This window comes from Amblyomma americanum, chromosome 1 (assembly GCF_052857255.1).
Source record: "Amblyomma americanum isolate KBUSLIRL-KWMA chromosome 1, ASM5285725v1, whole genome shotgun sequence".
NCBI classification, from domain to species: domain Eukaryota; kingdom Metazoa; phylum Arthropoda; class Arachnida; order Ixodida; family Ixodidae; genus Amblyomma; species Amblyomma americanum.
In genome coordinates, this window is record NC_135497.1 from 117,956,283 (window position 1) to 117,971,430 (window position 15,148).

General features: G+C 43.3%; 1 protein-coding gene and 1 long non-coding RNA gene across 3 annotated transcripts in view; one reads left to right on the plus strand and one right to left on the minus strand.

Annotated features, from left to right (window-relative positions):
* Positions 1–9,529: 9,529 nt before the first annotated feature.
* Positions 9,530–10,508, minus strand: LOC144113533 (uncharacterized). The gene is made up of 2 exons (XR_013310816.1): positions 10,374–10,508; positions 9,530–9,657 (listed from the first exon to the last, which is right to left on the minus strand). It is a non-coding gene; the product is annotated as an uncharacterized LOC144113533 (long non-coding RNA).
* Positions 10,509–10,865: 357 nt separating this feature from the next.
* The window catches only part of RanBPM (Ran-binding protein M), a 58,759-nt gene continuing 54,476 nt past the window's right edge, over positions 10,866–15,148 (plus strand). The window contains exons 1-3 of one of the 2 annotated variants that reach the window (XM_077646653.1): positions 10,866–11,094; positions 12,147–12,182; positions 12,337–12,501. In XM_077646653.1, the coding sequence (XP_077502779.1) occupies positions 10,902–11,094; positions 12,147–12,182; positions 12,337–12,501 (394 nt within the window). In that variant the 5' untranslated portion in view covers positions 10,866–10,901. The remainder of the gene's footprint in view (positions 11,095–12,146; positions 12,183–12,336; positions 12,502–15,148) is intronic. The other variant, XM_077646654.1, reaches the window with a different exon arrangement.

Genomic DNA, 15,148 nt, shown 5'->3' on the forward strand with positions numbered 1-15,148 from the left:
AATATGACAGTATCGTGGCTTTTCCTCTGAAAGAATGTGAACGCACTGTTACTGCAGCCGCCAAGCTCGAGACGTTCACTTGCTTATGTAGATGGAGAGGTTAAGCATATCAAGGCATCAACAAAACTGTGTAACAATATGCTGGCTTTTATGAGAATTCAAAACAAAACCAGTCCCATTTTTATTATTCTCACACCCTGATTGGTGTCTGTAATAACAAAAAACGAAATTGTCGTTCCTAACAAGAATTCTGCAGAAATGCTTAATTATGCAATTTTCCCCCAAAAGCAAGAAGATCTAACAACGGTTCATGCATATTTTAGACCATGGAGGAAGTAAATTTAAATATAGAGGAGAGCAGAGGAACCGCCCCATGATCAGACAATGCCCTCCCCTCATATGCATGATGCATCATCCTCCTCTCATTCCTCTCTTAGGCACAGTAGCAGTGCAAAAAAACACACACAAAAGAAGAAATAGACACCGAGAGACACGTACAGACGCTGCGTGTCTAGTTCTTCTTTTGTGTGTTTTTTTGCGCTGCTACTGTGCCTAAGACAAGTAACCAACATGCCCAAGAGCGCGTTTTACTGAATCATGCCTCTCTGTTGCCCACAGCAGCAACAGCCGGCACATGCCGACTGGCATGCTGCCTCTTAGCAACCATGATTCTGAAGCGTAAAGTAGGCTTATGAATAATATGTTAGTTCTGCCACTTTTTTCACAATACGTTTGGGATACATGGTGCTTCTCCTCACTTTTCCTTCTTACATTTTAGCCACATATGCATCAAAGAACTTGGCTCATTTTCAATGGGAGGAAGTTTAACGAAGCCTGCCGTGCTGTACCTTTGACGAGCATCAGGTTCATTGAGCTCAGTTTTCTCTTCGCATAGAACAGATTAAGACAAGCAGCCCATCGGTAGGCCAACAGCAGCATTTAAGCAAAGAATTGTTTTTTTGTGTGTGTTTGCTTTAGGAACTGGCGGAGGACCCTTTCAAAGCCCTCATAGAAGCCTTTCAACACCTGAAGGCTAAAGTTGGAAATGACCCAACATGCATGAAGCATACAGCCAGACTGGCAAAAAAACTGAAAAGCCTTCCAAGCAAGCAAAGCTTTGTCATGGCAATGATAAACACGTCAGCTGCAGTCTGCAGGGTTTCAAGGTGCCGAGGCAAGATAAGTGTGCAGCCAACAAGCATCTCAAGGAGACGACCTGGCCTGAACAAAGGTTCAAAACGTGTACCCCCAGGCACGCCATCAAAGAAGGCCAAGCACAGTCACTCGCTGTGCCGCAGTGTGGAGGACAACGTCCCAGCTGCAAAGTGACTGTGGACTGCTGCATCAGTGTGAGTGTGCCTGCGAGTGCAAATGGCAGAATCATGCAGTGCCAACAAAGGGTCACTCACCTTGAAACAATCATTCACAGTGTGGGCAAACCGGCTAGCCCAGACTGCCCACTGATGTAATAAATAGGGGTAGGGGACATGCGCGGGTTGATATGTCACTCTAATCGCTTTTCAAGCTACTGCGAGTAGTTATTTTTTAAAATGATTTCTAAATTGTAGGGTCCACGCAGAGCTTTCAAATCTGACTCGAATACCCACAAAGACCACATCTGCAGATCTGCTGCACCAGAATATATGACCATTGAAATCATTTCAGGGTCCCTTTAAGCACCACTCAGCTGGTCTCCCAAAGAGATCAGCAGTTGTTGGCTCATCCCCCCCCCCCCCCCCCCATTGAGAAAACTGCATATGCAATATGCAGAAGACATGAAAGCTAACACGACAAGTCACAAGAAAAGCAAACATGCCTTGCGCAATTGGAGAGTAGCCCTCCCATCAAGTAGCATGTGACTGCGCCTCATGTACAGCAAGTTGCTGGCTTACATCTATGCTTTTAGGGCAATGAGCCATCAATTACGCCTGTGCAGAAGTTCAATGACTATGGACACCAAATCCTGGTTGCATGTTTTCTTCTTTGTAATAATACATAAGACAATAATATACATGAATTGCCATGTGGTATTTGCGTACAACTGCTGAATAATTTACAATCCTATTTCTGCTTTCACACTATTTCATTTTCAGCGTCAACAGGTGATCAATGACTGTGATGTCAAAGTTCAGTATTCGGTCGTTGCACCTTCTACAGGAGGTGCAGCGGCAGTATGGCATGGCGGACGAGGCAGTGATAGTGCTGCTGCTAAAGAGTACATCTGAATAGGGAATACCTTTTGTGAGAAATTTAGCGGATAGATAAGCAGCAGTAAATCACTATCAGAGGTAATAAACTACTTAAAGGTCAGTTGGTCAACATTATAGGCTTGAGCTAAATTGCCGTAGAGATGTGTATCAAATCGCTTTTCTTTTATTTTTTGTGGCATGTTCCCAAGGAGCACTGAATTTTATTTAGAGCATGCTGGCGTTATACCAGGCACAGCAACTGCTAGTCTATCAGCAACGTATGTTGGTCAAGCAAGTGGTAATAGAGGAGGCAATATATCTTATTGTTCCGAACGGCTGCTGAAAAATATTTCAAGTTTCATGGGGCAGAATATTAACAATCATAATATTGCTTTTTTGACTAGTACCAGATATGTATGGCGCCTTATGATCGAGTGACCCTATGCCAGTTCTCAAAACCACATTAGTAGGTTATGCAGGCATTTTGCTCATTCCTTGTAAGGAATGAAAATGTAAATGTAAAATTATTGCCAATCACTTCACATTTTTGTAATTGCGATGGGAACAAAGAGACGGGTTTTTGTTTGAGATGAGAATGGACTGCAAGTGTAAAACATCCGTACCAAACAACTGCGACACGATAAGGTTGCCGTGAAACGCATGAGACTGAAGGAATAAGCGTCTTTTTTTTTTTTTTTTCTGGCAATGTCGGTCACAAGAAATTACCACTGTTTCTTCCACAGGTGCATACTTTTAAAGCAGTACACTGCCTTTGTGTAGTTGCGGTTGCCTAAAATTGATTCCCTGTGAATTGGAGTTGCTATATGAAGGATGTAATGAACAAAACTGTCGACAGGAAAGCACTGAGAGGCAGCAGGCCTTTAAAAGCCGTGTTCGTATGCACCGTGGAGACCGACCACCTGCTCCCTTTTGAAGTCAAAGCTACGACAGCATGAAAAGAAAACATTCACAGTAGCAAGCAACGGCGCCATTCCGCACGCTTGTGCCCAGTGTCGCTGTATCATTGTGAACAAAGCTCCTGTATGGGAGCCGAACATCTCAAGCTCTTAATTAATTCATTTAAGGCCAGTGCTTGCATTCTTTCGTTTCCATCCCATCCGCGACCAAACGATTGCCACAGCTAGTGCTTCAACATCTTATTTCTGACGTGCAAGTTATGACTATCACACTTAGTTGGCACCCATTGTTGAAGAGACACCGTATATTTAAATTTTTAACATTGTAAGAGACGCTTCCCAGTTTGCAGGAAATTTAATACTTTAGATTTCCACACGCTAATGTTTTGGGTTTTCTGATAGCTTACCTTTTCGCTGATTGGGTTATTGCCGCAGCGTTGTCACCGGAGGAGTGCACCCGAGTTGGTCATGAACTACGGTTTGAGGTTTATGAAAGCTGTTGCGGCGTTCCGGCGATGACACTCACATATCGTTCGAAGCGAAGAACTACGCTTCGTTCTGGCCATCTCTTGCGGTGACGGTATTCTTTGAGCAGCGCTGTGTGGGGCACATCGAGCCTACGTAGCTCGACTCGCTGATTCCAGTTGCCGAGGGTCAAAGCGTGGTATGCGTAAGCGTTTCATTAACTTACATATTGCATACCTTTGAAAAAATAGACGGAATCGAATTAATTTAGACAACTTCACGCAGCACCGAGTTTTTAGCAGAAGCCCATCTGACTTCGTGGCAATCACGATGCTGCTGCCCCGCCAATTTCGAGATCGACAAAAGACTGGCACTGCATTTTTGTAAAGTATTTTATTTTTATTTTATACTCATTTCACAAAATGAGGCACTACTTTGCGTGTATTTTTTGCAAAATGGTTGTTTCAAAACTGTCTGTTATTATTTCGCTAAATTTGGCAGGACTTGCTTTGTTGGTTGCCCTGTTGGTGCTGTTGGCTAGGAAGATGGCCGCGTCCAGGGCGGAAAACGCGTTTCCTTAAAATTTTCCTGCAGATTGCTTGCCTGCATCTTTACAGCTTTTCAGCAGTGATTTTTAGCAGTTGTGGTGTAGTTTACCTTTGTAATATGACGAGGCGTTCCCTCTTAATGTGTGAAATCAACCTCCGAAAATGCATTCGTTCTGCAGGCACCTCATCGCATGGATTTTGTGCATCTCGGAAGGCCCTCATTGCTTTTTTTCTTACTCCAGTAGCAAACCTGTTGTGTGCTCCACTTCTGGTATTTTGTGCCTTCTCATTATCCCTCATTGGGTATCCACCGCAAGGCACTACCGTCATGATGTGGTGAAAAGCTGTGACGCCAAATAAGATGAAATTTGATGGACCGTTGTCGAGGTGGAACAAATTTTGGCCTTGCTAGATTGTCAGGACGTGCTCAAGTGCCTAGCATGTGCATTGTAGTGAGATATATGTGCCGACTTCAAACTGCCGAAGAACCGCAAGATGCTTTGGTTACCTTGTACAGAAGAACGTGCTCTTTGGCTGAGTCGCATTTTTGCTGTGCTGTGGACACACAGTATGCAATGTAAGACTGTTCTGGTTGTTTATACCCAATTTATAATCCTGTATGCTACTTGACATTTTTGCCTTTCAGTAAACAAGTCAAAATGAGGCCTATTGCATATGCTCCTTCCTATTGTTTTTCTAACACTGGCACAGTACGCGTTCGACCAAATAAATGTTAGTGTACCAGCCTTACTTCAAGCAAGTTAACACGCACTGGATTCTCTTGAAGTGCTCGTTCCTCGAGAACATTATTGACATTTCGTAACGAAACTATAAAATGTACTAATAGCAAAAACTTTTCTTGTTAAAGGGCATATGGGGTACTCATACAAGCTGTCATCTAAAAAGCTGTAGCTATCCCATCTTTCAGTACAAGCACAAGTTATAGTAAACGCACAAAACAGTGCAATATTTGAGCAATGCGAGCTCAAAATAAAAAAAAGTTTGGCTCATAACTGCATGAACAGCTGGTGACAAATGCCATAACAGGAGGACTGACATCTCCAGATGTGAGTTGCAGGTAGTGTAGGGTCTGCTAAGGGGTGTGTTCAGAGTACACTTAAGAGCTAAGAAGTTACATTATATTTCAATTCCTTATAGGCAACCTGTGATGAAGTCTGCTGCGTTGATTGCAGTGCTGCAACACAGCCTAGCAAGAGAGCATGCATTTTATAGTTGCAACCATGGTGCTTTTCCATGCCACCTGCCTGCTTTTATGGGCATAAGCATGTGTGCTCTGTCGAAGCCACATGTGATGTGTGTCAGCTAAGTGGGGTACGATGGGGGCACCTAGGCAAGGGATGTTATCAGCCAAATGTACATATTCATAATCATTCCTGATGTGCTGTTGCATTTGTCACTGCCAAAGCAGCTGACAGCAGCAGTTTTTAGACGCACATTTGAACAATAATATATATATTTTTCACAAGAGGCATTATCTTACAGGGAAGGCGTGAAAACTCGTCTGCCACCCAGAAAAATTGTTTGAAAACAAACGCACATTGGTGACATGGGCGTGACCAAATTCTACAAGGTGCCAACTGCACCTGTGAAGTGAAAAGAACCACCGTGCGTTGCTTGTGCCTGTCGATAACGTGAACTGCACTAGCACAGCAGAAGCTGGAGTTTGTTTTCAACCTGTGAAGCTCAAGGAGGTGAGATGCGAATGTACAGAGCGGCCATGTGAAACAGGCAGATTGCAGTGCTGCCTGGGCACTGCAGGCTGCCTATGAACACAACATTGACAAATGTTTAATCCTGAATGCACCCATTTCTTGTGTTTGTCAATGCACCTTGCAACTCTCGTCAGTTCTGAAAGAACTATTGAAGTCGCTTAACTTTGTTTTCATAAAGCAGCTAAAAGCTTAATATTTATGGTATAGGTATTTGAAAGGATTCCTGAGCAATATTAATTAAAAGTAGGATTCAATTTTTATGCACCAAAGCAGCATCATATTAAGTGCTTCACAGTTTTAAGCTTTGTGCTCAGCACTGTAATACACTACTTCGTAGTGGTGCGAGTAGCTTCGTTATACAGTCATTGCTATGTGTGCTTCACAGTTTCAAGCTTTGTGCTCAGCACTGTAATACACTACTTCGTAGTGGTGCGAGTAGCTTCGTTATACAGTCATTGCTATATGGACATCAAGTTAAGTACTCTCTTTTACTACTTTTGCTCTTCTATGCTCACCTTCTCAGGCATGAGTTCCTTGCCATGTTCATTTCATTCATCTCATTGAATGAAACTTCAACAAATGTGAATGGGCCTCTGTGGTAATGCAGCAGCAAAGCCATTCTGTTGGACAAACCAGGCTACAGGTTTAATTTTACAGTACATCTTCCTGGGCTTACAAACTAAACATTTTGACAGATTTGCCTGTCTGGGAGGCAGTCAACGAAAAAAAGTCGCCATTGACCGCCTCCCCACAGTGCGACGTGGCTAACGTCCTTAACCGCCCTCCCTCCTCCCCCTCCCCCATGCCTTTCACTTCACAGCTTTCGTTCCTTTGACCCCCTCCTCCCCTCCATACTTAAAAGACGCTAGCTACTGCCCTCAGTCGTCCCTGATGAAGGAGCTGAGCCGGCTTCGAAACGTTGGGTTAAAATTAAAGTTTTTGGTTGGACATGTGCAGTTTATTAGTCTTCCGGGGCTAGTTGGTGGAGCATTGCCTAACAAAAGGCAAAAACAGCACTGAATTTAACACACCCCACAGAAAGACGGACAGGACGGGTGTTGACTCCAACCGTGTTTATTGAAGGCCACATGTAGCATATACATAGCCCGAAGAAGGTGAACGCATGCACATTTCCCATATGGCAAAAAAAATAATCAAAAACACCACACAGACTGAAACTACTCATTATTGAGTATTTTTAAACAATCTATGTTCACTTGCTTGCAGGGAGATAGAAGTGCTACTTACGCACTTGTCACCTCTCTCTTTGATAAAGAAGGCCAGTTCGTGAGCTAATCTATCTTTACTTCCAGCTAGAATTGATCTCCCCAAATTGCGGTTCAGTTTTTCCCATTTTTATCGATGCAAGAGCGGCAATGGACAGGTAGGTTTTCGAAAGAATATGATGCGTTCCCTAACGACCTTTTGTGTTCCCCAGCACGCTCGTTTACGCAGCGTCCAGTCTGGCCGACGTACACCTTGCCACATGTAAGGGGGATCTCGTAGACTACTCCTGTGGCACACCTTATGTAGGGCTTCGAGTGTTTTTTTTCACAGTTGAATGTTTCTTTAGCACCGCTGCTAACCTTGAGGCACATCTTGACCAATTTGCAGGGGGCGGAGAAGACCATAGGAACTCCGTACTTGTTGCCAACTCATTTTAGATTGTGGGACACCTTGTGAATATATGGTATCACCACTGGTTTGGCTTTGCCGAAATCTTCTTCCCGGCATTGCCTCTGCAGCTGTGTCTCGGTCACGGCAGCCAAGACGTGGTTAGGGAACCCTGCTTTACGCAGTCTATTTACCTCACCCTGGAAGCTTGCCCACATCATGTGAGAGCATGACTTGAGGAGTGCTGACTCCATGGAAAGGGTAGCAATAGCCCTCTTGAACAGTTTTTGACTGGGCCGAATCAAACGATAAAAAATTCTTCTTGGCCCTAGGAAGGTAGCGGCAGTGTTTTCTGGTGCTACCCTCTCGATATCCCTGCTCTCTGTTTTTCTGCAAATCTTCCAGTCTTCTTCCCTATTTTCTTTATTTCCGCTGACCACAGCTCAGCCAGAACTTAACATAGTAGATAGCAATCGTTGCTGCAGTCATACATATTTTGGTTCTGCTTTGTTTTTTAATAAAACCACAGCAACGACAAGAGACTTGATTTTATTTTCTTTACACTCCATTTTAGCGTGTTACACGAGGGACTGGTATTGACAAGATACAGGACGTTGCAGCAGTCACCAAGTTTGATGGGCAGAATATGGCAGCAGTATGGTACGGCTATGGTAGTGGTATGGATTTTTCTTGCAGACTCAGTACGAAAATGCCAGTCTGCAGATAATTTTAAAGCACATCGAACAACTCTAGGTGAAAACATTGAGAGCAGCATAATCTACATTTACTCACTAAACATGCTGAAAGTAGTTCACTCCAAAAAATGCAGTACAGTTGTTATTAGAAGATATCATGCATAATACAGCAACAGCCCCAACACTCAACATGCAATAAAATTGTGCTGGATCCGGAGCCATGTCAGCATATGCAGTAACAAAAGAGCTGACGGGAGTGCTTTATGAGCATACGAGAAACTAGAATAAGTAAATATTCCACATACATTGCTTGAAGCTTGTGGATAGTAAGCTAGAAAAGAAATAGTAGACCACTTCATATAATGCTAACAATAAGCTACACCTGGTAAAGCAGATTCTCAGCGAATCAAAGTTATGTCGGCACTAAAGAATGCTTTATTAAACTTGTCTTACGCCACCTTCACATCGGGCATATGCACGTTACGCATAACTTCAGGCCACCGTGGTGGTGCAGTGGCTATGGTGCTCGGTTGCTGACCCGAAAGACACAGGTTCCATACCGGCCGCATAGGTCACATTTCGATGGAAGTGAAATGCTAGAAGTCCTTGCACAGTGCGACGTTAGTATATGTTAAAGAACCCCAGGTGCTTGAAATATACGGAGTCCTTCACTACGCCGGCCCTCATACCCTGAGTCACTGTGGGACTTTAAACCACATAACTTCATGCTTATGAAACAAGGAAAGCCTGTTTGTGAATGGAGTTTCAAAATGGTCATGGTAAAACATATTCATGCAGAAAGCTCAAGGAACTAAGAATGCCTCATTGCCTGCTTTGCACTGGTATGTTTCACCCCATAATTTCAATATATGCCTGTATTGTCCACATACATTCTTAATGTATGTGTCTGTTAAGACATTTTTAATTTAAGAAACACATACTCAGTGTGTGTGTCGTATATGTGAAGTGATGTGCGTACGTGAATAAGCAGCTCTTGTCACAGCTACCTGTCGATGAGAGGAGTCCGGGCTGAAAGCAGTTCGCTTTTGAACTGCAAGCTGAATATTTGGGAAGTTTTTCTTGCAGCTTTTTTTAGTACACTAACAATGGTGCTGCAGCATTTTTGTTGCCACACATTACACATGTTAGTATGCAGTACTCTTTGTTGGATTTAAAAGATTACTAGAAAGTTGCCACGACCTTGTGGTATCCTCCTCAACAGGGAGTCTTTTCTCATGTGTGTGTGCAGGCTTCAGGTGGTGAGGACAGTGCTTTCACTTCACTCCTGTGTGCAGGGCATCAGCACTTTAAACTGGGCAATTGTACTCGTGCTCGGTGCCTCTCTTGACTGCACAAAGAGAATGAGGCTAAGCAAAGGAAAGTCATTCTTTTTGATGCATTTGTTCATCTTCTTGCCTCAACTTGCACTTAGTGTTGGGTCAGCTCGCCACCTTGTTCGAATCAGCAAGGTGACATTGCTTTCACGGCACTGCAAGCTGCCAGAGAGAAGCAAAAGAAAAAAATTTAGGCCTGAAGGTCGGTATGAAGCCTACGAAAATGTGAAATCTGCTAGCTTCGCTCGGCAGCTGCGTTCGATCTCGCTGGGCTGTAAATGCACCGCATGCGAGCAAGCGCCGCAGGACCGCATGACAACAATCGAGACGGAGCTCCAGAAGATCTAACCTTCAGCAGTCTCCTTTAAAGTTCATCGTTGACACAGCCTGTCCCAGCCAAGCATGGATGCCAGCGCCGGGACAGTAGCGCCAGTGGAGCAAGAAGACCATTTACGATATTTGCGGGCATATGTTTGGGATGGGGACGGAAAAATATGGTCGTAAGAGAAGACAGGGTCAGCCTGCGTATCACCAAAAATAAAGTAACGGAGTGTCTAGCGTTCCGTCCAGACGGAACGTTTACTGCTGCTGCAGTTCCGTCCAGTGGTGGTGGTGGTTATGTTCGGTTGGGTTGGGATAGGTTAGGTTAGGTTCCGTCTGGACGGAACTCTAGCGCAAATTGGGAGTTCTTGTTTGGGTTACGTTAGGTTAGGTTGGGTTGGGTTAGGTTAGGTTAGGTTTGGTCTGGACAGAACTCTAGGGCAAATTGGAGTTCCGTCTGGAACTCTAGCCACAGCCGTAAAGTAAACGCACTGCACACCAATGAGTACGACAGGATCGCGCGACAACTATCGCGACGGAGTTTCGGCATAGCTAACCTTCGGTTTTCTTTTTTTTTTCAACCTGTACACCGCTCGTGCTGGTTTTGGGGCTGTGCCTTAGCGCGATACTCTGTCCTATGCACATTTCTTCCCGATAAAACTATCGAAACCAGCGGCCAGCCAGCCCGCCAGCTGCCCCGTCGACCGACGTGAAGATGGCGCGACGAACGAAGGCGATGTAAAAAGTGGATTGCTGTTGAGAAGCTTTAATGCAGCAGACCATTTTATTAACAGTGCATTTCAGTTTGTGCATTATGTGGTATGCTCAAACAAATGTAAGCGGCATAATTGTTTTGTTTTGCTCGTGTTTTTGTGTTTAGTGACGCCACCGGAACTTCCGCTGCTGCACCTTAGGGTCTTTGAAAACACGCGCCCGGGAGCTGACTCTGCCCACACCCCTCCGTTCCGCGGTTCCGCTTTCTCTTTCCAGCTGATTCGTCTTGCCGCTAGGGGGTTTGGAGTCGAGGAAACACGAAGTGACGTATTTTACGTAAACGCATCCGGGTAACTCCGTACTACAATACAATGGCGACAATGAATCAGGCTTTTGGGGGAACTGAATCTGCAACATCGTATTCGCAGCAACCAACTGATCGTTTGAAGTTGTTGTATCCCGCAGTTAATGAAGAAGAAACTCCCCTTCCTCGATCTTGGAGCCCAAAGGACAAATTCACCTACATAGGCTTGTCACAAAACAATCTTCGAGTTCACTATAAAGGTTAGTGGTACTAAAGGCTCATCTCGAGTGATTTGCTTATAATTCTTTCCTATTGTGCTACCATTTGGAAGTTTTTTAGAATAGAACATGCTGGAGTAGACTGCTATTGCTGCATTAAAAATAACTTTGGTCCTGTGCATTGCGTTCGCGGTTTTGTAGCTATGCCGTCTTGACGCACATGAAAGGAGAGTCTCAGCTGTTCACGGGCTACCAAGCTGCTGACAGATACCGTTGCTCAGATTCCGTTGCTCGAGCAAACTCGTGCTCGAATTTTGTTCAAATAGGTCATGTCAAGGTGCTCGTGATTACCATTGCCGTTGGCCTCCTTTTGTACAAGAATTCGATAGTACGTTGGGAACTAAAAATAAACGGTATTGTTACTAGGCTTTTACGTGCTTTAATTTCCCGTTATTTTACGATTTACGATGCTAACTATGCTTCGCTATACTTTGTTACATTCCCCTGTGAATGCCTGCGTTATGTATTGGTCATTGTTTATCATTCGCTACCCGAAGCCAGTGGGCTTTCCCTAGCTGAGGGTCAATACATTTGTTTGTTTACTTTTTGTAAGCTACACTGGCTACACTTACTGCTCTAGGCCTACTGGCAGTTTTGATGACTGACCTTGCAGTAAAATTTCTTCAGCAAAGAGGTGATTTTTGCTGCCAATGTTTCACGGAAGATTTTTGCTTCAGTCGAGCTGTATGTACGCGCACGGCACTAGCTTTCTTCGGTGGAGACACTGATCATTACTCAAATTAGTCAGCATTGCTTGTGGCGTTCGTTTCATAAACTGCCTAGGTCATATCATTGTATTCTTTTGTTGGGATCTTGATGTAAACTGAGGATATGCTGTCGTTGTCGTGATGCACTAGTTTAGAGAGAAGGAAAAAACAAGCTATTGCTAATGAGTAATGTTGAAAACTTCTGACTGCATAACGCGTTGTGTCGTCACATTTATGGTAATGGAAACGTGATGATCACGCTCAACTTGTGAAAGTTGTGCTTTCATGCATGCTGACATATGAATGTGCTGTTTGCATTCCTGCTAGGAAATGCATTTAGCACAGCCATGTGTTCCTCTACTCGTAAGTATTATATCATTTGTATTCTCCAAAGTGCAGCAATTAATAGTTTTCTTGTTGGTTGGAAACTTACGAAAATTACCTCTTATCTGATAGCACAGATGGCTTATATTTGTGTAATTGGTTGTTTGCATTAAGCATGTGTGTTTTTCTTCAGGTATCGGAAAGAACCACAAAGATGCTGCTAGTGTTCGTGCCACACATCCAATTCCTGCAGCGTGTGGCCTTTATTACTTTGAGGTCAAGATTGTCAGCAAGGGCAGGGATGGCTACATGGGTGTGGGCCTCTCTGCTCAGGGCGTCAACATGAACAGACTTCCTGGTCAGTTTCTAGATTTAGTCCATTGGTTGTATTCTGTTCGCATTTATTCTTTGCTGTGTGATTTAATGAGATGAAACCAAGTGCAGACCTTTGTAAATCTAGTGCGTTCTGTTAGGACATACAACTGTGCTAATTCTTGGTATTTGCATGTGTGTCTGTCCCTTGCCTGCCCTTTTGGATGCTGGGGAAAATTGTTTTATGTATGCATTTCAGTGCTGCGACAGAAAGGTTTGTAACCCTTTACCGTTCTAGTGCAGCTGCAATCTTGCACCTATTCCATTTATCTAGCTGTCTTGGATCTGGAAGTTCATATCTTTAACTGCTTAACCAAATAAACAAACCATGTTTTAAAGAGGTGTATTTTTGGCTCATGCTACATTTATCAGAATTTGCACTGACCCTCACTACCTTTAAATGATGGCCAGTTTGGAAGTTTTGTTTTCAAGACCTTGAACTTCCTGATATCTTTAGTGTTCCTAAAAAATTAACGTTTTAGTACCGAAGTTTGAGCTGTAATCATCATGGGCAGTTTATCATAAATACTTTCTAGACCTAGAAGCATTACGGAAAGGAGTGGCATATTATGTAGTTGTACTAATTTCAGGGCCAGTGGTAGATCTTGGGCCAGTATTCTGGCTTTGACCCCTGCGAGGGTTGATTCTGTGTAACATGCACCTGTTGGTTGAGGAAAGGAAAGCGGTTGTGGCTGTAAGTTATGGTAGAAAGCTTCACTGGACTGGCCATCAAGGGAGTGACATTTTCTTTTCTACCAAGATGTACTCGACATGACTGCTGCATTGTTTGCTTTCATGGTTAGTAGGCACTTGCTAGCTCAAAGGCATGCCACTCTTGGAATAATTCTTCATTCATTTAAATGAGTTAAATAAGTGGTTGACATAACATGTCACCATAGTACTTTGAGAGCTGCATCCAGAATTAGTGGCCTCAAAGTTGTTTCTTGCTCTTTCCTTTCCCCAAAAACTAATTATTGTTATTACTCTTTTGTAGGCAATATATTTCCAGACATATGTTGCCAGGGTATATCTGTTTATGATTGAGCATATTGGGAATCAAGTTCACAACAGTTGGTACATTGTTTTCACAACCCTAGCATTCTCCGAGCTTTCTGTTGCATGGGAAAATAAGCATCGATGGTTGTAATGGCACTTGTCATGAAAACTGAACCAACTTTACTGCTTCCACTGCTTTAGCCAACCATAGCAGGCTTGTGGGATCACTAATATTGAGTGTAGAAGTCTGAATATTGCCTCTACTCATCCAGCCCAGTGTTCTTTTGCTTCATGTGCAGGAGGTGAATAAGGCTGATTAGATGGTTATGGTTTGGTCTATTTGAGACCAGAGGATAGAATAAGTTGGGAATGGGTGTGTTATTTGGTAGGAATTTCACTTGGCGGTGAAGATAAAAAAGAAAGTGGCAGCAGACATGAAAAATATCAGTTGCTGTGGTACAGCTGGGGAAAAGAACTACTTCTGGCAACAGCTCACTCGACTGTCATGATGAACATGCCAAATTCGTTTCTTAAAGTTATTGAAGTGTGAGTTTCGTATACTGTACAGACTTCCACAATGCTTGTAGCAATGAAGACGACACTAAAAATAACTTGTGTACAGATGCACATAAGCACCAAGATCCAGGTTTCCCCACCTTACTGGTTTACGTGACAGTTTAGTGTCAGTGCATGTGTTCAAATAGGTAATCGTTGCCTTTCTAGGTATTTTGGGAAAGTTGACTTTTGGAACACTTTTTTCTTTTACATCTTTGGCACAGTATGAAAAAAAAAGAAGTGCATATTTTTTTATCAGAATGAGATAATAAATATATGGCCAAGTTTGGGAAATTTGATACTTTCCGATATAGTTTGAGGCTAAAGCATTATATAGTGCATAGGGGTGCACATTTAGAATAATAATGGCAGATATACTTTTTTTTGTATCTGTTAGAGCTTTCAATTCATTTTCTGCACAGCTCTTACCGTGGTCTATAATTTAGCTCATTTAGATCGAAGGCACTCTGGTTTGGGCTCATTCCTTGGCATGGTTGGCCGCTTTTCTTGCACTAGCATTTTGCCACCTGCACTCCGCTTATTGCCACAAGACAATACGGCAACTATCGTTTTCACAGTTCCTTGCTTACATCCTCGCCCAAGTCTGAGCGCTCACTCACCCAGTGGTAACACACTCTTCAGTGTGCTCTTGACTTTTCTGCACAGGGAAGGCAGTGTATCAGAGTTAATGCAGTTGAAAAGGTTCTGCACTGCAAATAATATTTGTACCATGAAAAGGAGAAAAAAAAAACAAAGCAAGGGTTTCTCATTTGGCAGCCCCAGCTGAGTGCTGTGCTGATGAATCTGAAGTGATTAGTGACCACCTGTAGGAAACTGACATAGTGCAAGGCTGTAGAAGTCTTGAGCATTGGCCTTCTTATTATGAAAAATGATTAAAAAACTTCCTTGAACTTTCAATGTGCACATTTGCGTCTTATTGTAGTGCCTTAGGACCCTTCTTGTCCAAGTAGAATATGGTTACAGTTGATTCTTGAACTCCGAGTAGATTTCTTATAAATAGGGTTAAAACAAAAAAATCTGATGTGTTCAATGCACCGTTTAGAAAACGTTTACTGATGAGC